General features: G+C 40.7%; 1 protein-coding gene across 1 annotated transcript; it reads right to left on the bottom strand.

Moving 5' to 3' along the window:
• Positions 1–2977: 2977 nt before the first annotated feature.
• MYLK4 (myosin light chain kinase family member 4) lies at positions 2978–27426 on the bottom strand. Its single transcript, XM_037380023.1, has 12 exons — positions 27169–27426; positions 15579–15645; positions 14626–15082; positions 13781–13800; positions 10869–10974; positions 9946–10039; positions 8715–8824; positions 7451–7592; positions 4982–5052; positions 4108–4236; positions 3437–3589; positions 2978–3083 (listed from the first exon to the last, which is right to left on the bottom strand). The coding sequence occupies exons 1-12, from the start codon at positions 27424–27426 to the stop codon at positions 2978–2980; spliced, it is 1713 nt and encodes a 570-aa protein (XP_037235920.1).

Genomic DNA, 27426 nt, shown 5'->3' with positions numbered 1-27426 from the left:
ACTGTATCAGGAAATTATGTGGCTTCAAGAGCAAGTAGGATATAATAATGGTACCTTAGTCCTCACTGACCCCCAGTGTACCACGGAAAGGCAGCTTCAAGTCCCCAAGACGGCTCATTTAAAGATCGTTAACTTCTGAGTTACTACACTACACTATATAATACCTGTTCTAATCTTAGTCAAAACAGAACAAAAATTTCAACCTCTTACAATACTCTCTGTTTTACGAGTTTATGGACAAAACCTGTTGCAAACAAAACCCAGTACATCACTTGTCCTACCAAACAGATGATGGATGATGGCAGCACTAAAAACTTGCTTGTGATGAAAAGTGGACTGCTTTTATTTTGGCATCCTGGTTATTACTCATGACGCACAACTAAAAGGAAGTGGTTTTACAGTGTGTGTGTTCTCAGCCTCATTCACATCTTGACCCTCCACTGAGTTTTGCCCAGAGATGCCCCGAGAGCCTTTGAGTTGTTCCCATGGTCCTTCAACAGAGGCACCAACTCCTGTGGTAGTTGGTAAAAGTGGCTGTGGGAATTGGTGTGTTGGTTTATGGGGATACTGTACCGCCTGAGGTAGCCTGATCTCAAAGTGGCTGAGTGAGTACACTTGGGTCAAAGACCAGAGACAGAACATGAGAGCAGACTTGAGTCTCCCTCATCCCCAAGGGAGGCAACCAAACCAGCTGAGAACCACTAATGAAGTGGTTTTTAATGAAAGGGCAAAGACAGGGAGCCAGAAAAAAGGACAGAGAGAGATGGTCTGTCAAAATTGTTTGGGTTGCTACAGGCTCAAAGGGCACAGAAGTCCCCTGTCAGAATAGGGTCCTCAAAAGTGGGGAGCAGCTTCTTTCAGGGGACACCTTGCTTTCATTTCGCTATAGTTAGTGGAGCTGCCCTGAGGGTCTGGCCCGTGCCTCTGCTAAAAAGTAATTACTTTTCATATTTCTACCCTTTTTAAACCATACTCCTAACCACAGCATGAAAACCTGAAAGCTTTCAACACTGAAAAATTATTGGGTGAAATCCTGCCCCATGAGAGCCAGTGGGAGCATAACCATTCCCTCTAAAACGGCCAGGGTTTGCAGCACATATGGCTTCCTAGATATGAATTTTTTTGCACATTGCTGTGACTTGGTATAAGTGATAGAGCCAATTTACATTTTGAAGGCTTTCCAGACAACAGCAGGGATGGTGAATACAGTTTGGACCACGCGCTTTGCACTATGCAAGGTTTTCGGCTGCCCACTGATCCCTTCTGCAGGGGATACAGTATTTATGTCTAAAGAAACACTTGGGACCTGAAACAAACCTTCTGTTTGGCAGCTCTTTCAGAAAGGTTATTGAGCCGGGGGTGCCTGGGACACACAGTCATCTTTAGCCTTCTTCTAGGGGAAAATAAAAACAAACAAAAAAAAAGAAAAACGCCATTATTGGAGCATTAATTGAAGATCAATCAGATCTTACTTCTAGTTAAGATAATGGCAGAACACTGCAACATCAGCATGTTTAGTGAGGCTATTTTGCAAAGCACAAGTATGAACAAAAAATACCAGGGGAGGAGCTACGAAGGACAACATGACTTGTAAAGTTTCTATTAGGGTAGGGTTTCCCGAGAAGAAAATTGGTGATAGGAAGCAGCACAGCAGGTAAGCAGCCTGTGTTCTTGCAGCATTTGAAAAGACAGCCTCTTCCCCAGGTTGCAGGAATCGGAGCTTCACTGGAGCCCAAATAAGGAGTCAAAGTGTATCCTACGAAACCCTCTGAGGAGGTACTTAACAGTGACAAACTCTCTTGTTTTTACCGTGTACTGACACTTGTAAATCTTCTAATAATAAATTCTTCTAAAGATAAAATCTTACAGGCATTGCTGTTCTGGGAGATTATAATGAAAACTGAATTTCAATGCAAATGACAATAATTTATTTGATTGATACTATTTCTCATTTTGTCCTACTTCTTTTTATCCTCACTCTGTATAACAGGAACATCTTGCAAGATGGAGTTGTCAGGACACTGCTTGGTCCATCCTGCCCAGAACCCACACCATCTCATCAGCAAAGCTACTGCTCTTTATTATCATCACAATCTTTGCTCTTATTTTAACAAGATTATTTTGATAATGAATAATACGGTCTCTTAATTCTTAATGATGGTTCTAGTTCAAGAGGCACCTTGACACGTACATCCTAGGCAATACAGTTGTCATTTTATTTAACATAGATGTGCTTTGCTTGCAAAGGGGGAAGTGAATATTGAGCCTCAAATGCTGTAAAAATCCTGAAACCATAAAATTATCCCCTCCCAAACCACTGAACCACAGAATGGACTTAGAATCAGCCAGCAGCAAGCTCATCAACAGTGTGAATCTCCCCAACTCACTGACTACTTAACAGAGGAATAATCAAAATGCTTTAAAATCTTGTTGATTCTCCAACTCAGCCCAGCTGAATTGTTTGTGTGAATAAAAAACTGCTTCTTTTGTGTTGCCCACTAAACTGGCTCCCTTGAAAGGCAGGAATGTGCTTAAGTACGAAGATATGTACTGGGTGAGGTTCCAAGCTCTTTTGGGAAAGGTATCCCTTGGGAAGAGGTAGGATGAAATCTAGCAGCACTCATAGGGAACTTCAAGAGAGCCTGAAAGGGTTTTCAAAGCAAGAACCAGAATCATTCTCAGCTGAAAAAGTCTTTTCATATGGTAATTCAGTGCTCATTTTGCAAATAGTCTCATTTTGCTAAGAAAATGGATTCACTCAGCAACACACAGCAATTGCATGATGTTACATTTCTTCCCAGACGTGCAAGAACTGATTAGCAAGTATGAGCATGCAAATTACAACAGCTAAAAAAAAGCAGTAAGACACATGTGGCTCACAGTGGCAAGAGATGCAGCAGCAAGGAAGACTCAAAAACAGTTAAGAAAAAGGTCAAAGCAAATAGTGATGTGGCAACAGAAGAAGACAACAGCAGATCTACAATGCACAAGAATATTTAAATTTAGGGACCTGGAGTCTGCAGTGGAGCTTGTGGTCTGATAACCATGGGTGTTTTAAGGCAGCAGTTGCACTTATTCTCCAGCTAAAGGAAAACCAGAATGCTATTAAGTGTTTTTCCCAGAATCTTACAATTCAAGAATTATCTCCTACAGGTCATGTGTTCTGCCATCATGCAATGCTGTCATTTCAGGACACTGCGCCAGATGGCAGCTAATCCATGAAGTAAGTTTTGCTTCACAGCAAAAATGTATTCAGATAACTCCAGAGCATTTTATGGACACAATGAACAGCATCTATGAAGTGGCATTATAATATTCTACGTGGACATAAAAAACTTAGATAATTCATGATAGTTCTGCAATGGAGCAGCACAAGTGACACAACTATGACATGATAGCATGGAACACACGTTTCAAAGATACAGGGATTATATACCATTTTTCCTTGATGAGAAGCTTTGAGATGAAATCTTTGGCCTGGTCAGAAACACCTCGAAATTCCTCATCTTCAAAATCCCAGCTACAGGACAGGATATTGTTGAGAGTCTCATTGTCATCATCACCCAAAAAAGGAGACAATCCACTGAGGCTAAAATAAAAAGAAGTATGTTCAATCGTCCTGTCTTTTCCCTTTCCTGTACATGATCTCCAATGTGCCACCTATGATCATTTAGTCACTCTTGGCTTATCTTGCAATATGTTACTGTCTAGGAAAGTCTCCAGACCATTCCCATTCTCTCTTCTACTTGCAGGTTTAAATAATCACCCTTCTTCCCTAACAGACCAAGCATTACTGTCTTTCATGGTAGGTTATATTTTCTAGACCTCTGACAACTCTTGCACATACCAACTGGGAACTTACCAAGCAGTCTATATTCCTCTGGAAGTGTGATGCTCACTCATGAGAGGTGTGCAATGAAACAAGGAAGAAAAAAATCATGGTGATTGGAAAAGAGGAGAGATTACTGAATGTGGAATTTGGAAAGAACCCTACATTTCATATTTTGGGTACAGATTTTGTCAATCTTCCACTATAACAACAAATCTGGATGACTGACAGAGTTCAACCTAGAAACAGCTTACAAAGCAGATACTGAAATTACTTACAGCATATAAGCGATGACTCCTACGCTCCACATGTCTGTAGGAAAGGAGACAAACTCATAATTCACAACTTCAGGAGCAAGAAATTCTGGAGTCCCAAAGTTAACTCGAAGTTTTTCCCTGGGTTTATATCTAGGAAATAAAAACATTAACAGAGGACATCAATTACAACCCTAATTAAAGTTGCATGATAAGTTGTCTAGCACTTAGAGGGATTTTAGAAGCATACAGGGAATTCAGTAGGAAAACAAGGACAGACAGAGGTACAAAGTAAAAATAAATATACCCATATATCGAATGAAAAATGTTTGCAAGCTTTATGTCATAGCTAAGGGCAAAACCCAACTGCTATACAAAGGAAGAAATTCAGATTTCAAGGGCTTCTCAGAGCAGCTGTTATTATCCTTTTGGGATTTCTCCATATCATAGGCATGGGATTTTTAACCAGTAAATCCTTCACTGAAGTTATGGTACCTAATTAAACTAGGAGGTGATAGAGCATGGGATATATGGTAACAGCCCTTGATGGTCTCTTACACTCTCTTTTGAAGATTCTTGTAATGTTGGAGCCAAGACCAGACAAGAAGTACCACCCATTTTGTCCATTTTATCTGTTGCAAGATACTTATGTGCATGCTTAGTTAGAATCAGCCCTCTCTAAACCTTCTACCTGAAAAAACGTTTCAGAACAAATCTTTTTTACTCAGCTCCCAACATTCCTTATAAAAAGAGAACCCTGGTTAAAAGAGTCACATTAAATCTGTCCTAAGAACAGTAGGAGACCATTAGGTATCAAATAGGACACTGAAGAGACATAATACTCTTTTTTTCACTGTTTCCCCATTCATTTACTATTAGCAAGAACACATGCATGTACCTTCTCGCCAATCCAAAATCAATAATTTTTATTTGATTTGCTGCTCGGTTCACACACAGGATATTCTCAGGCTGCCAAGAGAAATAAAAAAAACACTTCAGTGAGAAACAAGTATGAAAACTGGGCTTTTACCAAACTGTAGGGAGAAAAACGTTAAAAACACAGCAAACATCTCATAAGCACCTTTTGCTTTACTCCTTGTTCAGATTTCTCTGCACGGGTACACCCCCTGCTATCGCACAGCAGCTGGGGTCATGTGTTTTGTGCCTTGCAACTGCTTTTTCTTCTCCTTGACTTTTCAATTTGACGTAAGGCAGCAGTTTAGATAAAGAACTCATTAAGGAGAGGGGGACAGAGAATGCAGGCTTCTAAAATGGGGTTTCAGGATGCTGGCACTGTGATTTTACAGACCTTAATAAGCTGACCCAGATTTTTTTATTAAAAGAAAAACAAAACAACAACAACAAAAAAAAAAACCAAAACAAAAAAACCAAACCTACTTTGTTGGGCTTTGAAGTTTATCCTACAGCTTTAAGTTTCTGAGTTCATTAATGTTCTGGCAGTAACTGATTGAACAGTGATATATTAAGCTAATCACATCAACTTCATGCTTTTCTCAGATATTTTAGCAAAAGGTAGGATTCACAGGTTAAATCCTTCTGGATTTTCATAGGGCCAAATGCTGTTCTTCACTTCCCTGGCAGGAATCCATTAACCTCCTAGAATTACTCATATTCATACAGAAGGGACTGAGAACAGAATTTGGCCAATTGTCTTTGAAATGTAAATACCTAAAATACAGTCTCATATTCACTGCCAGCAGTTTTATAGCTACTCCGTCTTGTTGCTCATTGAGTCCTCTTTGAAACAAAACAGCCCTCAACACTTAAAACATTAGCTAACCTTTGTCACCATTACTAATTCATTTTACATGTAGGACTTTAAACACCATATGTCCATAGTTTCTGAGGTCCTGGATTATTATGGTCAACATGATTTTCTTTCAGTTTCAAGCTTTCTTCCTGAAACTCATTTGTTACTGACAGCAATCTATGAACAAGCAAAACAGGAGGGAGAAGGCATAGCTGGCAAGCACATGAAAAGAGCTATTTGGGAAGAATTTCTTGGATTGTATATGTATCTTTTTGTCAGCAGTTTGACTTATTAAAACTGTGCCATCTCCAAGAACATAATTAATGTGTTCCAAAGAACCGTGTGAACTTCTGCTTGACAGGTTTCTAGGTAACTGGATGTTTTATAAAGAGAAAAGTGAGTCTGGTCATTGATTAGTGACTGAAGCAGGTCCTAACAAGCATCTGCTCATTTGCTTAACCACTGCAATAACGTATACGCTAACAACATTAAAGATGTATTATATTAACTCAGTTATTACAAGCCAAAAAAAGCAGCCATAATAAAAATCTCACCAAAGAGAAAACCATCTTGCGTACTTTTTGTTTCTTTTTGCCTTGTTGCAAAGCTCAGGGATCACTAGGAAGCTTTATAGCCAGTCATAAATCTAAAGACATCATCCTATTTTATTTGGGCACTAAACAGTGGTAAGAAATAAGTCTCTTATTTGATAAAATTTGGGTTAAGAGAGAAAGAGCCAACTCACATGTACAGTCTAATAAAAATACCTTTACAACAAATGTTTTCTAAGGGGTGACAGTTAACCATTAGCAGTCAGCCAGAGTAGGTATGTGAAATTGGTGGATTTGTTTTTAAAAAGAAGTGAAGGGATTGTGTATATAGTTGAACAGTTCAGATAACTAACAAGCACATGGTACAAAATCTGCTACCCTTCTCTGAGCTTTCAGTCACACTAATTGCCTAACCTGACACAGACATATTGTATCTGTTACATTAGCCACTGATCATTTTTATTCCTTTAATTTTAGAAAGTACATTTTAATGTATTTTCCCTTAAGCTGGCTATCTATTGAAGCCTTGTCACGACTACGACAGTGTAGCATATGCCTCAAAAAGATGTGCAGGGTTTCCACTGATACTGAATGACCCTTGAATTTAGTTCTACTCACTCATGCCTTGGTTTCTGCATGGTAAAAAATGGGGATAATTGCTACTCCACAGCTGATGTGTAAAATGGAGATCTTGTGCCATTGAGTTAAATAATATTTGCACAGTATCTTGAGATCCAAATATCAAAATTGAAAATAGGAAGGTACTTGTAGCCAGCTGCTGGCTTTCTGTAAAATCAGTCTGTGGAAAATTCAAGTGCTGTGGGGCTTGATGACATATGCCCACAATTCTCATCTAATTTACTTACTCCTGTAGTAATTTAACTGATCTCATTGTGGTTAAATTAAATACACATTGATCTGAGGAAAGCAGAATAATGCCCTTTGTTGTTTCTGACATGGGAATCTCTTAAACTGTATGGCCTACCATTAAGAATAAGAATTTCCACAGCTGTCATTGCACAAAACATACATCTCAGTTCTCTACCTTGAGATCCAAATGAAGAATGTACATTTGGTGCATGTACTGAATTCCCTCGCAGATCTGTTTTATGAACAAGATAGTATCCATCTCTGTCAAATTGCAGTTTTCATCAATAATTCGGTCAAATAACTCTCCTCCTTCCACACTGATGAAAGAAAGACAATAAAGTGGTGACTAAGTCCAAATCCAATCCCATGCAGTTAGAGTAATACAGAATTTATGCTATTGACTATTTTAATCATTCACAGTCAAGTTCAGTAAGGTGGGTCTACAATATGAGCTTGTAGTCTGATCCGAACTTCCCAAGAACTGGGTTCTGATGCATACTGGCCTGAATTTCTACCAGGTCTGACAGTCCAGTCTCTCATCCACTGATAAATATGAAAGTCTTGAAATTTGAACCTTATGCTGTCTTAAGTCATCATTTTGTACCAATGAAATTAATGAATTCACATGGAAAACCAAGACAACATGATGGAGAATCTGTATTTAAATCTGCAGTCTACTCCCTCAGAGTTTAAGAGGGACAGGACCCAAAATTTCAATTTGAAACTATCTAAAGTCAACAAAAATGATTTAACTTCTCACATTTCAGAATGCCTCCAGCTCACCCATTCATAGCTACACAGACATTTCCCTTTTGTGATATGCTAATCATGTAGACCAAATTTAGAGGAGTATTTGAGAATGTCCAAAATAGCCAGACTCATGTAACTTTGAACCTTCTGCCATGCCTCTCAATGTTCAAGTTATACCCTTTTTGGTTTCCTTAAGACAACATCTGCTTAACTTGACTTTAAGGCAGGTGCCTAATTAACCTGATAACACAGCATAAAAAACAGGTTTATACATTCAGGCACCCAGTATAATGATTAGGCACAACACCTATAGCTGGCTCCTCTTCAGTGTAAGATGTCTTCTCATTTGCCTCACAGAACAGAGGATATTCTGAGAGGTCTGTTTCTTAGCTGATACAAATCAGAATTTGAAATTAGAGAGCTGATATATAATACAGCTCTAGCCTCAAATGAAGCTGTGGCTTTACAGCACCAGGAAAGTGGTACATCACTGGAAAAAATGCATAAATGGCTGGATGGGAAAACTTTTCCCTTAAATTCCATTTCTTTTGTTGTTCCTGAGAACATCTTTACATGTTCTTTCCACCGGTAAGAAGCTCTATTTATAATTTCAGGGGAAAGTAAGAAGGAAATGGACAATTCTAGCAAAAGTGGTAAAGACAGAAAGGGAAAGAAAAAAAAACACTCACTATTCCATGACTAGTACAATGTCATTTTTAGATTCAAAGGCATCATATAGCTGGATGAGATTGACGTGATTCAGCTGGTTCATGACATTGATTTCATTCTTTACTTCATCCTGTAAAAAGTCATGAGTATTGTTTCAGAAGATTTTTCTCTAAGAAAGCTACATGAAACAGGACATAGTTTGAACCAGACATCTACATTATCTTCATGTTTTCACTTGTGTCAACCAAACACAGGGTTTTCCTTTGCTGCTGCAGTGGTGGATTTCAAGGCTATAGGAGCTACTAGACTGAACTCGGAGCTCGGGTGGGGGACAGCTTCAGTAATAAGCTATCTGGGGCAAAAAGGAAGGCGAGAGCTCACAAGGACAAGTGGTGGGTTCACAGGGATGTAAAGAAAAGAGTGAAGCAGAACAGGACTTGGTTCGACCAGCTGTAGTTGTACCAAATTAAGCTGTGTAAGAAAAGTCCAGGACAGTCCTCAAAACCTCCCTTTGCAGCCAGGGGAGAGAGACTGGTACTTCCATTCAGCCCAGCTATTTCAGATGCGCAGTTTAGGATGGGCTGAATCATTCTCTGGTGATGCCAGTCTTTCTCCATTGAATACAAGGGGATTCTTGGTGATCAGCCTGGCTGCAGCTGTATTTTAGTAACCCCAGTTAGCTGAGACAAATTCCACCCTTGAATGCCATTAATGACACCGCTGTCACACAAAGGGTGCTATGCATGTCTTTCCTGTGGAAGCAAGTCCCAGATGGCCATGAGATTTGCAAAACAGGCCAGACTAATTCCTCTCATCTGTATTTGTGTTAATGTCAGAAGCCCAGATCATGCCTGTTATCAGAATGTGACATCAAGTCATTTCAACAAAGGCTACAGTGTGCTTGGGAATATGCTGTGTCACAGACCTGACAAAAGCTTTTACCACTAAAGCAAACACCAACAGAATTAACAGCAGAAAGCAAAAAAGGAAAGCCAAATAAACATGAAGAGCAGAAAAGAAAATTGGAAAAATTAAGATTTAAAAAAACTAACAGAGGAAACCCCAAAAGAGGACCTTGATGAGTTACTAGAAGTTCTAGAGGAGAAGGGAAATAGAACTAGAGCCAATGGTAATCCAGCAAGTCCTATGAGCATGGTGGCTTGTGAGCCACTTGGCCAAGGTCTGTTGTGTAGCTGAAGAACACGGTGGAATCCACTGGGGAACAAAAGACTAATATCATGCTCTACCAACCTTCTGTTTAGGACCTTTTGCTTTTATAATTTTGGCTGCTAGTTTGAGACCTGTTGCCTTCTCTTCACATTTGTGCACTTGACCAAATCGCCCTCTAGGAGAAAAAAGGAGAAAAAATGTTATCAACCAATGGTACTAGTGTAAGCCCTGAATTATAAACAACAGACATTATCTTCTCCCTGCTGGGTTCCATTTCAGTTGCTCTATTGCTGCCGTTTTGTTGTGTAGAATAGACTTGCTGCTCCTCATTTAGGTACACCAAAATCACACGCTGCTCTACTTGATATTATCCCACTTGAATGATTCACTACACTCACCTCGCAACATGCAATGACTAATCCCAGGGAAGTCGACAAACCGTAAGGATAACAACTCACTCACATGCACAATCTTCCCCTCTCCATCTCATCATTCTTCTCCAAGAGAGGGTTGTGTTTTCATGATGAAACAAACCCATACCCAAGACCATGCTGCCATCAAAAATGACAATATCACTCTCTCCTAAACAGTGTCAGCATGAGAGATCAAGTAACCTCATGATCTATCTAAACACATGCATGTGTTTTCAGAGGTCGGACCCACTGAGAGAAAGAAGGCTACAACATGTTGCTACATCTGCTGGCTGCGATGTGAGGTAAAGTATTACAGCATCCTAGGAGCCACGTCATAAAACCTGAGGGCAGCTGGCTGACCTAGAACAATACCAACTACAAGCCAAGTCTGCTGGTGCCAAAGCTTAAGTCAAAGTTCACTCACACAGTAAAATCAGCCTCCTGTTTTCAGCCCTCTCTAAAGCACTGTTAGAGCTTAAGACTTTCATGACTTCAGCTCTAGTGAGGTACGTTGCTTCCATTCACCTCCCAGGGTGCTTGGCTGTAAATTTGTGCCTTGCTTTCCATGTTGACTGGTTTCACCTGACTTACCCTCCCAGGATTTCATTCTCGCTGACATTATAATAACTGCTGATCCCCACCCTTTTGGCTGAGACAATCCGGTGATCAAACGGTGCTGGTGGAGTAGGACTACCATCTATAAAAGACAAAACAGACAGATAGCATATGAGTGGTCACATGCAGCGCTTGTCTATCTTATATTTTAGTCCCTCTTTTCCCCAGATAAGCTCATTTAAGAACTGAATACACCTACTGTTAAGTTCTATAGACAGGTCTTTCTCTGTTATTTAAGAAGAGTTTTATTCCAGGAGCTCTGGCTCAGAAAACAGGGTGTTGTTGGGGAGCTCCACTACTAAGACAAGGGTTTCTTTATTAAGTTAGCATTTCCACCCAACAGTAGCAAGAGGCAAAGTGAATACCACTAGACTAAACCAATATAACTTCATGCCCACAAAGGGCCTCAGCAATTTGTTTCAAAGGAATTCAGCTTTTTCTCCACCTCCCACCCCACCCCACCCCTGGACTATTAATAGATGAGTATGTACTGTAACTCTCCTGTGGGGTAGGAAGAGAGGCTGAGCTTTCCTCTAGGCCCAGCTAAAAGAGGTTATTTCCCACCTTTTGCAGTTCGTAGTGAAGAATCCCCTTCTCTACCGATTGACACAATGTGTCATTCCCTACAGTGTGGCCATCGCTTTTAAAGATCACATTTAGAGCTTGTGCACATGAGGGAGTTCCACCCTGGCCAGTAGCACCTGTGACTTCCAGTACGGCTTAGGACCTAGTGTGGTAGGATATATGGTAACTGTCATGTGCTGCTCTAGAAAATTTCCGTCCTTAAAAAAAGGATAGCAGATAAAAGGTAAAGAGGGGCACAGAGAAGAGATGGGTTTCCAGCATCCCACTGCAGCGGCTATGGAGCTTCAGCACAAATGCAGGTCTCTGGTATTACAGTCTGGACCTCCACATGCTGGACCATTCTGCCATCATGATGTCAAAATCCCTGCTGGAGACCAGCCCTGCGTGCCTAATTTCTCTTTGGATTTTTCTGCAGGGTGTTGAGACTTCAATTTCATACCCACATTGTTTTTCATTTGATTGATATTCCTGAGAGTGACCTTTGGCTGACCAAGGTGAGAAATACTTCTTCAACTGGTTAGGAGGGCTAGAGCCCCAGCATTTCAACATGAGCTCTCTGGTTTGGAATGCCGGCTCCCTTTCGTGTGATGCTTGTTGAACAATTTTAAAACCATTCATTACTCAAGTGAAAATGATTAAAAACATAAACAACAAAAAAAAAACAACATGACAGCATGTAGCTGGCAGCAATACTTTGGTCATTAATGTAGCAGTAGATTGTCCTTATTCACAGTGAATGTCCATTTTTCCAGGACACCAGCTGTGCACCTAGATATTTTTTTTGACAGTGTTAATAACTTACATGGTCAGGAAGTTAGTTCATGGTCAAGGAATTGTGAAAAGCTGGGGCTTCTGGAAGTTTGCCACCTACTTGGGATTCTGCAGTGTCTGAATTGCACGCCCTTAAGTATGGGCCTTTGCTTGTTACCAAGACCCACAAAATGCCAAGAAAACCTCTATCCTAAAGGCAGAATTTGACTCTTAACAACTTAAAGTCCAAGGCTCCCCAGCATGTAAGTGACAGAAGAAAATGTCATTCTGAAAGCTCAGCTCCCAAATGCTACCAAACTTTGGCCAAGGAAGAGTTCTTTTGAAGAGACCAGAGTGCCACTTTAAAACTATGCCCAAGGTTTAGCCTTCAAGATTTTCCCAGTGACAGACCCTCTTTTTTCTTTTCATGCACACCAGAGGGGATTTCTCCCTATTCTAGAACAACATCCCATAACAGATCAAAGAAGCTCCAAGAAAGACAGTCTATCCTTAATGTCATCCCCAACAATCTGCCAGAGCTCAGGGCAGGTTACAGAGTTTAACGTTTTGGTAGGCTATCTCCTGTTTCCTGCTACAAAAGACTAGCACAAACATTTAATAACTGTTTCACTTTCTCACTCCTCCCCCATCCCCAAAGCAAATAAATTTATTCTGAATCCTATGCATGCACATGCACACACATACATCTTGAAATCCTTCAGGCCATCCTCTCCATGTGGCATCACTTCATATACAGGGATAGGCACTGAAATTCTCAAGCTGGAGCTCTAATATTAGAAATGAGCACTCATGAACACTGCTCCAGAGTTCAGTGCATGAGTACCATTTATCAGGCTGCTCAACATCATCAGTCAGGCTTCCACACAAAAACGGGCATTTATTTTATAGGCTGCAGTCGTTCTCAATTCACATCACAATGGTGTGAATATGAGCAAGCTGGTTTTGCAGGCTACATCCAAAGCACTGCAAATTCTGTGTTAACACGTGTTCTCAGCACTTCCATAGATCAACCAATTTTGCCACACATGGTATAATTTCTCCCACTACTCTGTACTTGGGAGTTTTAGCTCTGTTGTTAAAAGAAGAGGGAAAGGGGACAGTATTAGCGGAGTAGCTGTGGCAGAAGCAAATTAGTTGTGTCTAATTTCTGCCAGGGCAGAAGCCTCTAAGATGGAAGCAAACAGAACCGTGTTGTTTCCCAGCAGCTTAGGATGTGGCCCATGAACAACTGCTTCCCGTCAGAGCTACCATGCACACCTTTTTCCCCTACTAATTACAATCATGAAATCATTTTCTTCTACAGATGTCTCTGATTGTCACTGTAATACCAGTGGAATCGAATGCTTTGCCTTTAGGAATACTTCCTGTAGGAGCTTTTTTTAGTTTTACGTATGTCATCAACACTTTCTGCATCTACCCTTTCTTTTTGTTGTCATCTTTCATTAGGCCTTCATCATTCACTCGAGGCTTACTGCTACCACTATGCTCAAATTGGCAGGTCTGCTCAGTAATTGAGCTATAATGTCCTGTACCTTTTTCGCAGCCTTTACACCTGCAAGGACAAAATATGGCATTAGAGCAGGGTACACTTAAAGCAGAGCAAATTTAGAAACATAGGTGAAAAATGCCTACACAATTATTGCATTCAAATAGCATTAGGTTATTTTGCTTCATGGTGTAAAATAAACTGTTCTAACATTCATCTTGAGAAATAAAAATGACCTCTGAGTTAATCATGACAGCAAAATGTTTCTCCGTTACTGAAATCCTCACCTGAGTTCTTCTGATTTAACATTTGACCATCAATCTCACCTTTAAAGCACAGGGAAAGCAGTGGGATTTCAGTCTGTTCATATAGGTTCCTGAGAGCTTAGACTGGTTTATCCCTGAAGGGCCATATATCAGTGCAGCAAAGAAAGAATTACAGTAAAAAAAAAATATCTGTTTAATTGCCTCAGCAAAGTTTCACAGTTATATATTATCACTTACGTTACTACATTTTGCAGTAACTTAATTCCCAGTTGGTATATGGCCTAATCCAACCTTACTTTGCTCATAGGTTATGTGAAGCTGCAGTATATAAGCATAACAATGCAAGAATTCTCCTCAAAGATGAATAGCCTAATATAATTCCCATGTTCCTAAGCTATTTCCAAGCAAATAACCTACACTGCTAGGACCATATCTGGTAGATTGTCTGCCTGTCTTTTTTAAGGGTATAATTTCAGCTTAGAGCTCAGATGAGAGAGACAAACTCATTTTACACTTTTGTATTGGGCTGAATTTTCACCAGTATTTATATTAACCAGCCACTTTGACTTGGAACTTGAACTACACATGTGTCTTAAGAATGTGCAGCCTGAGCTTCCGACCTTACCTTCCGTCTGGTGCCTCTTGATCATGGCTTTGTCCTGCCTCATCTTCATTTTGGGAAGGAGCTGGTGGTTCCTCAACTTTTTCACTCCTACCAGCATTTCCTTCCCTTTCATTCTCCTGCTCCTCTTGTCTTTCATTTCCAGACACCCAATGTTCCTCCTTCCTCTCCCCGTCTGTTAGGGACTCACTCTCTATCTCCTGCCCAGTTACCCTCTGACAAGCGTTATCACCAGCATCATCTTGCTGCTTTACTGTAGTGAAGGATTTCTGAACAGAGCTTCTCCTGTACTTGTAACAGCTTTTGAAAGCCAAACTTTCTTCTTTCTCCACTGGCCTTTCAGTATGAAATTTGGGTAGATCCATTTCAAGCAGAACAGAACTTTCATTCTTGGCATTTTCCTTGTTCAGCTTATCAACTTCTTCCTGAGAGCAGGACTGGCTCTTCTGGATGGCTCCCTCTGTAAGCGGACAAATTACCAATGCATCTGTCAGTAATTCTCTGATAGTCAGTAACAATATTAAAGTAGGGTTGTGCACTTAGCATAACTTCTGTTATACTTTGAACTAAGCATTTGCTTTCCTCTCCTACTTTCAAGGTCGGTGTAGATGTCTCCTAAGCAAGAGCAGACTACTCCTTTAAAACAGGGATGCCATGGGGCAGAAACTCTTCCCTTCGTACAGAGCACTGGAAAACATTTTTCTCACGCAAATGTATTGTCAGCCAAGTCAGGGTTAATAATCTCCTCATGCAAGGCACTTTTTTGAGCAGTTTGCCACCACCTGCACAGGCGCATGAAAAGTAGGTTGATGTTGCTTGAAGAATTCTCACTCCTGCTGATGAGCATACATGTAACCCAAGCAACTTCACTGGAGCTGCTCAAGAGAGTGATGGCTATTTTTGTACGGTTGTAGGCTTAGGAGCTAGAAACTGATTAGAAAAAAAAATATTCTAACCTGTTGAATCTGGTGGCTTCTTCTCTTTTGTTCCCGTCTCATTCAAATGTGACTTTTCTTTGATGGCCTGTGGAGAGGGCAATTGATGTATTAGTCAGTGTATACAGTGTTCATGTTGTATTGTTCCTCATGAAATTGCAGATCGACTTTTTTGGTCACATCCAAGTACTCTGTGTTCTAATTCATGCTTTTCCTATAAATTATGGCCCTTATTTTAATCTCTACTAAGATGATCAGATTGGTACCAGTGTAAAGCAGGAGAAACTATCTCAGCTGTATTAACATCAGTGTTGGCATAAACACAGCCCAGAAAAGATCAGGACTGAGCCTCAGGGACTAAAAGAAAAAAAACATCCAGAAATGAGCTGCTGCCCTGCACACTAGCTTTTGCTGTTAAAAACTAGGTTAGTTAAACCAAAGCTAGGAATATTTAATATTCTAGTAAAATGTTCAGTAACAGTCTTACTGATAGATTTCAAAAAGTTTTTTGCTGTTAATCAACATCTGGTAACGGCATCTTTAATGATCCAGTAATTTATTACAGGCTGACCAAAACAGTTACCAGGAATCAGAGTATAAAACCCATAATGTCAGCTTTGTAGCTCTCTCTTACATACATTTTACAATATTACAGTGACATCTAGAGGCACTTCATACCAAGCCAGCTCCTCATAAACACTCTGCTATTACTTTTATAGCTATTTACTTATATTCCTATGCAGTTTGCTCAGTGTGTTTTTTCATTGGCTGCTCCTAGACTTGCAGTAGGATGGTGACCACAGTAAACCACGGTATCTCCTGTTGCTTGGTGCTCCTTTTCCACCTGCCTTCTTCCTCTCACAGTGCTATGAAACTGGTGCTATTATTATTAGTAACAGGTCCACAGGGTGTGAAAAAATGCATATACCTCCAACCATTTTCCAGAGGGACTACTTTCGGTCTTTGAGCTACCAGCTGAAGCAGTGTAATACATATACAGGGCCAGGCACTTAATTTCAGTGTCTTAATCATGCAAGCAGTCCCATGGCTTATTCATATTGTACTCAGGGCATAAATCAGTCCTATTACTAAACATTTGTTCTGGTATACCCTCCGCATCTTTTATAATTTTTTGTTTGTTTTAATTTCATCAGGCTATATAGAAAATAGGCATGAAATTAAAGCAATATGTATCTGTTATAAACGTAGAGTTCAAGGGAAAGGAAACTCCATGAGAAGCAAGAGGAGTTGAAAAAAAGTTGATGAAACTGCATGAAAGGATTTCAGCAGGACTTGTTCAGAAAATCATGATCTGCAAGGGACAAAGAAACAGTAATATGAGCATAAGAACTGAGACTGACAACTATTTTGGATGCAGTTGGTCCCAGGAAGTTGCAAGCTGCAAAATGAAAAAGGCCTAAATACAACTAGGTAAGTACCCTTGAAATATAAATTGGACCCTTGTTCACACAGAACTGAAATACAAACGTAACGATTCCAGATGGATCACAGGGAACCAATCAATTCTGCTTTTTTTAATGGTGAAAAGCACTATAAGAAGCAGGGAAAAGTCTCAGACTTATTCCTTCTGCAATGCGACCACAATTAGTAATGCACTCTGATTCCTGTATCCCAACCTCACCGTACCACTGAGGACATCAGCTCTGATCGAATACAGTCAGCTGAGCAAATAACCAGAGAAATGGCCTCCAAGCTCTTTGATGCATGGGCCAGATTTCACTTCTGCATTCAGAATTAATTGCAGGCACACAGCACTTCCTATTAAACATTGCTGTAGTTTGCAGGTGTGAAATACAGAAGCCAGCTTTTGAAAATTCATCTGCTGGAAGGAACAGCAGACGATGTCAAACATCTGAAACTGCCAGGGTGTTACATAAATTACTACAGTGTTTACTCAAGCATCATTTCTGATCTTTTACATTTTAACAGCAGATGAGAGATCATACTAATTTAAATGAGAAAAAAAAATACAAGTGAAACATTTACTGGTACCCTTTAGAATCAATAAATGTATCTATTTGCAAAAAATATAGAGTCAATAGTGCACTAGAATAAGAAATATAAATATAAGGACTAGATATTGGACTATCTGTAGACACGACACATGAGTAGTCTACACATGAGCATTCCACTCTTCTCCATTTTTTACTATTTGTAGAACATGTGACATTATCTTGTCAAATCCTGACCCGGCAATAAAACCATGAAATTCTGTTCATTATTGCTTCCCCGTAAAGGGTGTGGTTGCACCAGGTTCTCTGGAGCTGACAGAAGTCAGCATGTCCCTCCCAGCCCAGACACGGGAAGTACAAAGCCCCCATTTGTAGTCTGTCAGGGGCATGTGCCCCCGTGACGTCTGACCCCAGGCAGCTGGGCCAGCCACCCCGAGAGCCCAGGTCTGAGCACCCAGGGCCATCACGATCTTCTGAAAATCTCATTTGAAAAGTGTGGTGGTTTGTTAATGACATCCATCCCACCCAACTTCTCTTCACAACACTCCTTTCACTCTGTTAGCAATGCGTTCTTAAGCATCTTTTTAACTTAATCCCTAATGGGATCTTATTTATTTGTGTATTATTCTTCCTGAACCTCGGTGACGTGACTTTTTCCAGTCTGTAATTTCTAAAATTGTAGGAATCAATATTCCTTAGTGGAAATTACATGTCCACCTTATTTTTTCCCCTTTCTTTAATGACTTGAATATGCATAGTGAGGTTAATGGCACTACAGTAATTTTCCCTATTCATGCAAGCCAAAAGCTTTCAGTGAAAGTTTTCATTTTAATTCCACAAAAGCTGAAACATGAAATGTTGCATTGTGACCCTGTGAAATATACCAAAGCAAAAAAGGTGTCTGTCCCTACACAAGTTGGGATTGTGTCTTCAAATATACATTTTCCAGACTTAAAACATATTCTTTCATACGAAGTATTGCTAGACCCTAAGTGATAGAGACAGAATAAAAGCCCACGTGATGATAACAGAATAATGTGAGATACTCCAGAGGCTGAAACTTCAGTATAGACCAATGGAAAAAAAAACACTTTCAGAAATTATTTAAATTGATATTAGGAACCAGCAGAAATTAAGCAATAAGCAATTATATATATAAATATAATATATTTTAACAGAAATTTTAAATGCAGCATGAAATTAATGTTTTTTATAGACATCTGACTCCTTTTTAATGAGCTGTACTTAGTTAAATTCCTTCTTTATACTGTAGCAGTCCTACCCTTGGAATGTTTTCCTAGCTAACTTTCAAATTTTTTTATTCACCTAATAAAACTCTTTTTTTTTTTTTTTTCCGACTGCAAAGTTTTTGTAATGAATGGCCTCACCAAGCAGCCCCAACCATTCAGAGGTCCTTTATCATCCCATCACATTTTATCTGATGTCAAGACATTATTCTCCAATCAGCCGATACTGAGACACAAAACTTTGCATATGCCTAAACCACATTTCTTACTCAGTGTCTCTTTCTCATGTTCTTAAGATACTTTGCAGAGCTTTATTATGGCAAGTTATTCTGGTTGCGTGCAGGACCTGATCACCATCCATTTATCATCATGATTAAGTTGCTTGTTCTTTGCAATCAATTCATATCACTAACAGCCAGAAATGAGCCACCTGAGCATGGTACTGTGGATGCTCACATTATCTCCGCATTGGTACAAAGGAGAATGCATCGCATATGACAGAGGTATTAGGGCAACTGCATGTGTGGTGATGCCCCCCAAAGCTGGAATCTGCTATCCCCCAAAGCTGGAACCCTTCCCTTTCGTGTTCCTCTTCAATACACACCCCTCCCCGCACTCCCCAACCCCTGCTAATGTCAAATATTCAGCAAATATATTTTTGATATAAACTTACTAATTACAAATGTACAAATGATACAAAACGTACACATGGGAATTCTCCTTTTACTGGCAGGCAGTAGATCTGCTTCCATGCCATTATTTTTTGCTATACTACACAATTTTCTGGCACCTTCAGGCAAAGTTTTTGACTCTTCCGTGATCTTTGCAGAGCTTCTTGAACTAGATAAATCATTATCTAGATTTATTATATAAATATCTAGATATATTATATAATATATCTAGATATATTATTATCTAGATTATTATATAAACCAAACTCAAGTGACAAGCACCTTTTAATTACACACAAAAATAACCTCTGAGCCATAAGAATGGTGATTCCCCCAAGAGGAAATATAAGAGAATTTCTATGTGACCTGCTGCCTTGAAAATACACTGGTAACGAGCTAGCAACCTCTGCATGAAGACACATGCTAAATACTGAAAAATCCCTTGGAATAACACCATCCTAGGTGAGAAGCTGAAGATCAGTGAAGCCAAAGCCTTGTCCATTCCCCACTTCAGTCTGACTTCCCACCTGCTGCACTGGAGAAGCAGTGGCTGTCCTGTTTTAAATGGATGCTTCCTCCTGCCAAGCTGTTCTTCTCAAAACAGGGAACCTTACACTGACGAGTAGAAAAAGCTTTAATGCAACCAGGCTCCTGACAGAGCCCATGGTCTCAAGTGTGTCACTGGCTACAGTGCAGACACTGTGTACTGCACTGAGTAACTGATTGCTTTTAAACATCTTTACACTTTCCTTAAGTTCTAGTCACTGTTGTTTCACTGAGTCAGCATCGGGCATAAGAAAGTGCTTTGGAGGCAGATTTTTTAACTCCAATTGATTGGTATAATTTTAATGTCTCTGGACTACATGGAGGCCTGTAATAATGACCAACAAGTCTGAGGCTACCAACCCATCTCCTAAGACCACAGCATTCAGCATTATCTGGCTTTGACACACGACCTTTCACTGCATCTGGGAAATCAAATCAACCTGTCGCTATCACTTTTGGGTTTCTCACCTGTATAAGTTGTGGGCAACATAAGGCAAGCACAACCACTGGAGACTCTGGCTGCTTGTCCTACCAACATACTGGACAGCCTCACACCTACCCCTTCTCTGTAACGCTCAGTGCCCTCCCATGTGTGATGACTGACGGTCCCATACGCTTCACAGGTGCACATGTGCTCATATGCATCTGTGCCATAATCCCAAAATTTTCTAGGTGTTATTCTCCACATTTTCCTCATTACCATTAAATGGCTCAGCCTCAAAAGTGGGCTACACCATTGTCCCAGTGTGAGAAAGGAGGAAAAAAATCCAGTTTGAAAGCCGAATCAATGGCAGATGGAGGAAAAAAATCCAGCTTGAAAGCCGAATCAATGGCAGATCTTTATAACTGTGGGCATAAACCACCCAACTGTCAAACTCCTCAGGCTATTTTTTGCTACAATACCAGTTAAGTAGCCTCATTGTGAAGAGAGTATTTCTCACTTTCCTGACTCTGAGCTAAGCATGCAATGATATGAATGTCAAACACCTTCAGACTTCTTGAACCGCCCTTCCTAAGCTGCTTTCAGGAAATCGCACTGTTGGGAGATTTCCAAAGGGTTACGAGCTTCAGAAATCACATCCTACAGTTTTGATGACTCATTTTGAAATGGCATTCAGAAACACGGGTTTCCTAATAACGCACTTAATTTAACAACAAAGGGGGGGTGTGGGGGGGAGGGGTGGAGGGGAAAAACCTGAGATCTCTTTATTTCCCCTTCATAGAGACCTTCTCCTGTAGCACCTCACCACGCAAGCAGCATCCAGCGAATGGCATGTGGTGGGGCTGCTGCCCAGCCACCCATCACCGCTCCTCCTCAATGGTGCACACGTGTACAGAACCCAGGGTGCTGCCAGGATGGCACCAAATTAATTGCATTCCAGAGTGGCTACCCTTGTCATCAGAAGTCAGTGTGGTGGAGACCCGGCATTTAGTTGCAATTGGCACTCTGCCACCAGAGGAGGCATTCAAGCATGGTACCCTTACTACTGACAGATGTATCTGACTTCTGTTGGGGTTGAGAGGACTCCTCACCTGAAAATGGACTAAATGGCTAGGATATCTGATAACAAAAGGTGGATTTTAGATGACTGCAGTGGGTGAAGACCTCTTGCCCGAGCAAATCTCTCCTACCACTGTCTCACCTCTTTGATGAACTTTCTGCTTTTACAGGACTGCTCTCTGATGACCTGCCTTGTCTTGCTCTCCTGCACTTACCAGTTATCTCTTCATTTTCATCAGGAGGTCTCCCTAATTTGCAAAGGAGTTATAATGGATACCTAAAATGGTCACTGTAACACATAGGTGTTAATGTCATGCCCATAAGCCATCCGAGCTGGTGTACTGGTATTTAGAAATCAGCTGTGCCTGCTTTGATTCCACACATTCCTCAGAGTTCTAGAGAGAGCAAAGCCACAACAACAGTGCCCGGCGCAGGATCCTACCCAGTGAACACTGTAGAGCAGACAGCAAATTCTGAGGCTAAATGAAAGCAAAATTAAACAGCATTCTGAATTGACAGGGCATGAAAAACCTCCTATGGCTCTCAGTAAGGGAGAGAACAGGGCAAAACAAGATGAAAATGTCATTTGGACAAAACATACCAATTTTATAGACAGAGAATTATAACTCTAATATATTACAGCTCACTCAAAAACTGGAATACTTCTACCCAGAACATATTTAGGTAAAGGCATCAGTTCTGAGAGGAAGAGGAGCATTGCAGAGCATAACGGCAGCTGAAGGCGCTGACTGGCTGCATTACTCAAGTAGTGGACAACATATCTGCTGAGATTCCGCAGAAAGCCTCTACCCTCAAACCCACCAAGGACAGCAGAAACTCTTGCAAACAGATGAAAAAAGAAAATGAAACAATTCCCGCCTACTTGGCTGGAATATCAAAAATACACAGAACACAGCCAATCTGGAGAGAATTTAAATAATGCATAAGGGACCCATTAGCATTTGTAGTCAAAATGAAGGAATCAGAATGGTTATAGACTGAGGCTGAATAGACATTAAAACACACGTGGTAAACAGCCGTTTCATAGCAGGCTCCTACTAAAGCAGCGAGTGAGTTACAAGTGCAGTGTGATACCTGCACAGGAAGGACAGAGGGTTCAAACAGAAAACACAGCTCCCCACTCCTGGGGTGGTTTTAATGTAGGAAACAGCCTCAAACTGCTAATAGTCATTTAGTCCTATGGCAAAGCCTGTAGAAATGGTAGGAGACTGAAGCTACAGCAACCTGCAGAGAACTGCAGAAAGCTCAACACTGCTTTATGATGGCAACAAAAGAGACTTTCTGACTCTCCAGGTGAGTATTCGCAGGTTAATAGTATAGAATCGCTAAACTGTTTAATTTGGAGGAAATAAGTGAATTATTATTTTACCTCCTTTCTTCATAAGTGGAAGAAATAGGACTGAAAATGGAGTTACAGAATCATTTCACAACAGGATTATCACAGACTACTTAAAAAGGTGAACTTGAGGAAAACCTCAAGACTTTTAAAAACCCTTACTGGAGAACTTATGATTTCCCTGGGTGGTAGTAGTGAGAAAATAACTTAGAACGACAAGTAATACATGCTACTCGTCTCAGCCATGTGGTGATAGGGTCACGCTGCACTCGGTGGAAAACTGCTAGGAGACATTTGGCAGCACCAACAAAGCACGAAGTGTCTGCAGGCTACACAATATTATAACTCCAACCCAAAACAGAAATAAACTAACTCCTGTACAAGGCAGTGGAGGTATTTCAGGATGGCAGTAAAAGGCAGGAAAGCAGAAAATTTGCTTCAGAGGAGAGCGATCTCTATATTTTGCAAGAGCAGAGAAAGTCCCTGTGGAGCCTGTGATCTGGAAAGTGTTCCAGCTGCTGCTGAAGCCAGAAGAGAGATTACACACCCCAGCTCCTTATCACCCCCCTTCTTTACCTCTCTCCCATTCCCCTCTACTCCCTCCCCGTTGTTCTGCCACTGCTTTCTGCTTAATCTCATCCTGTAAAATAAGCCCGTTAAGAAAAATTAAAAAACAATCCCACAATTAATAAAGCAAACAGCAGCACCTCTCTAGAGAGGGAAGGATGTGAAGGTAGGTGATTCAGCAGTATGTAAACACAACCCATTGCCTTATCTAGATATATCCATGGCCACCTATTGCACCACCTACTCATAATTAAGAATTATTGGATTGTTTTGCAGAACCAGACTGGGGACAGACAAGTATTTGTCAGACAGCTCAGCTGTTAGAACTAACAGGTGGCATTTGCTCGTAGCTGAGTAGGGTGGATGAAAAATAGGCACATCATCCAAAACATCTGACCATCTCCAGCAATGCACAGAAGTGGGTACTGTCCTTCCAAACTAACTGTAGTGAATGGATCACCTTATTCACAGCTGTAAGGAAACAGGCTAAGACTGTGTATGTCTAAAGTGATTGAAGGGTTGCTCAGTGTTGCCATATGGAGTCCACCTAGGATAAAAGAGATGTTGGTCTTACTGCCTGGTGGCCTGCACTTCTGCAGGGTCAGCATTGTTCAAAATTGTCGTCAGGTGGGGACTAGAGAAAGTGATAATGATTGCATTTATGCAGAAATCAACCCTTGCATCTGTTAACGCAATCCTTATCACTTTCTCTAGTCCCCACCTGATGATTAAAATCAGGTAGGTTTGTTCATTGCTACACCACCAGCTATCAGGGGGACATTTCAGTTGTAAAACTCTGCAGGGGTGAGATCCCCTGTTTCTCTATTCCTTTGCTTTTCTTTTTGCTTTTATAACAACAATTTAAAACCTCATTTGTAGATCCAGTTTGAATACATGACAGGCAGAGGCACAATCAACCAACTTCACAGTGTCTCATGGACCAGTCTTTTCCCTAACTTGCACAGAGATGCTGTTCCTACCCCCTCACAGAGGAGAGTCTGTTTGCCTGGAACACTGGTAAATACTGGCTCCTACTAAGCTGACAGCCAAGCTCAGCAGTCTCTGCTGAAGGATATCATACCATGTAACATTATTCTTAATGCAGGGCTGAATTCAAGTCTGCTTTTACTTAAACCCAAGATGACCAAGTGTTCACTAAAGCCAGCTGTTGTTCACAGGATAGCTCGATAATTTTATGATGGTCCTTTACTAATAAATCAAACGCACAGAGAGGAAGGTAGTGACAAGCTAACATATGTATGCTATCTCATAAAACAAACAAAATATTAACAATGTAATAGTATCACCAGCATGATTCCAGACATGCTCGTGCTGCCTTTCCTAAGCTCTTATGCTAAACAAGCTCCTACCAAGTGTATTCAACATCACTGAGAATCTGCCTAAACAAAAATGAATCAGTGAGGGGATTACAAATGGAGCTGCTGTTGAAGAAAAACCCAGAGATTCTGCTCGCCCCTCTCCTCTCTGGGTCCTTGTCAGTAGCCAGCCTCTGCTTCCATCATGATCAAGCATCCTACCTCCACTTCCAGGCCCTTCGTAGCTCTGAACTTTCCACTGGGCACCTGCATCTGCCATCCTGGCTCCCCTCTGGCCTGCCAGGAGCACAACCTCCTCCTCTGTCCTCCCTCTTCCACTACACCCACCAGCTCCCACAAACTCATCAGGCAAAGTCTGCATGGTCCCCTCCTTTCTCTTACCCTGCATGTCTAGCACAGAGAGCCTTGCACCTATTCGGGCCTCCAGGAGCTGCCACTTCATTAACATCCCAGGCCTGATTCAGCTTATATTTATAAATAGTTTAGATGAATACATAACTTCACGGAGAGAGGTGGAGCACTACCATGCATTGCAGTGACCGCAGCATTACACAGATGATCTGTGGGTCTCATTACAACAGAGCTTTTACAACAAATGTTTTCATTTCAAAGAAAAAGAAGCACTAAACTCAGATGCTACAAATAAGTAATCTTTTCTCATCAAAGTAGTGGTACAAAACAAGAAAACTTCTTTGTTGAAACTCTTTTACCGAAACTAGTCCAGTGTTCAAGAAGAACCTGCAAAAATCACTTTTGTTGTCGGTCTTTGGCACAACAGAAACTTTTCCCTTCAGTTAATGATGCTCTGGAAACAAGGCTGCACGTTTTATATCGTTACATAGTGGCAGATCAGCCAGTTCAGCTGGCAGAGCTTTACTGATGCTGCTCTGCTGCTACTCAGCACTGACTGCTATTTTTATAGCTTCCTATGATGGGTCAAGAGCCTCTTGTCTACCTGAGAAGTGAGGCTGCCTGAGAGCAACCAAGCTGAAAAGCAATCTGGTTTGCTGACCAGACCAGTGTGAGTAATATTGGGTGCTTCTTTTTTAAAGGAATGCCATTTCCAGCAATACCTTCACATGATGTTTTTCCAGCTCAAAAACTTCAGAAAAACAAACTCAAGAATTATTCATTAAATGAATCAAAGAGTAAAGCCTGTATGTGACTTTTTTTTTTTTTTTTGGGGGGGGGGCAGGGGGAAGTAAAGCAAAGCAGAAAAAAATCTGAAAGACAACCTCTTTGTTTCACTGTTGGTTAATTAAATACCAACATACTTTGTCAGAAGAAATTCCTTAATTTTCTAATACTACTTGGCTTCTTTACCAAACAAAGAATAGTCAAACTGCCTCACAAAAGCCTGTTATAGTCAATGGAGCCTTTCAAGAGATCTTTGTGGTCTTTTAATCTGACCCGTAAAGAACACTACGGAACTCCATTACGGTGACACAGGCATTTCCCCCCCACCCCAAGGAAGTTTACACAAGCCACAGCTCCAGTTACAGTAACTCTATCTCAGATCCCAGTTTAGAAGTCCCCCCCTCCCCACCAATGTCAGCAGAAATACCAGATTGGAACAGCACACTTAAGATGTTCTTTGAAATAAAGGACATACACATACACATGCCCTGACCCAAGAAGGATTTTTACCGGTTTCACTAAGCTCTAGACCCACGGCATATAACATGACTGCTGCAACTTGAGTCTCCCAGATAATTACAAACCCAGAGAAGATCATAGTAAAATATATGGCCAGGACCCAAGCCTCCCGAAGTCTGTGTCAATCTTTGTCACCCATGTCAGTCACCCCTACTTACATTTTACAACTGTAAAAAAAAATTAGAAAAAAATGAAAGTATTTATCACTCAGTAGATTTTCTATATCCTTTCTGCTGAAATTTGCTCAGCTTGTTCTAATACTTTTCATTTTTAGAGCATATTGGTTGTTCTTTCTTAAATGTTAATGAAACAAAAAAACTAAGCATTTATCAGAACATATCCGTAGCTTGCAATGATTCCTGAAAAGAGGAAACACAAACCTGGGCTCACCTTTTCACTCTTCTTCTTGAGCAGGGCATCAGCTGTTCTCTCCGAGAAAATTTGCATCCTAAAAACATGTCCAGCTCCTTTAGTATAGCCACCTGCCTTGCAGAGTTTATGTTTTTGAACATGGTGTTTTACACTTAAATTATGAATTACTAATGTTTTAACCTTCTCAACCAGAGGCCCTACAAGCTTCTGTAGTCCAGAAACACTTTGTTCCAGTCCATCTAGTCTTCTAACCTGCTGCTCTGCATTTCTGTTTATATCAGAAAGAGATTTTTCCATTTTAAGGCAAAGTGTCTTCATTTCATCACTTCCCAGATTTTTGTTTCTTTCCATCCTTGATCCAGGTTCCGTTGTTTCTGCCTTTACAATCTCAGTGTCTTTTTCAATGCAACAGATTTCTTGGGAAACGCTGTTAAGCTTCTTAAGGACATTGTCTTGCAGAGTCAACAGCTTATCTATTTTCTGTTCAAGGGAGGCAAACTTCATGTCCATGATGTTAAAACTTTCAGATGTGCTGACATCACTGCTTGCAACATGAAGAATTTGGGGGGGCTCCATTCCATTATCAGGCCCTTGGTTTTGCAAAGCATTTGGATCAAATATTTTGGCCAAGTTGTTGACCAT

This window comes from Falco rusticolus, chromosome 3, assembly GCF_015220075.1.
Source record: "Falco rusticolus isolate bFalRus1 chromosome 3, bFalRus1.pri, whole genome shotgun sequence".
In the NCBI taxonomy this organism is placed as follows: domain Eukaryota; kingdom Metazoa; phylum Chordata; class Aves; order Falconiformes; family Falconidae; genus Falco; species Falco rusticolus.
This window is presented reverse-complemented; position numbering and strand designations above follow the sequence as displayed.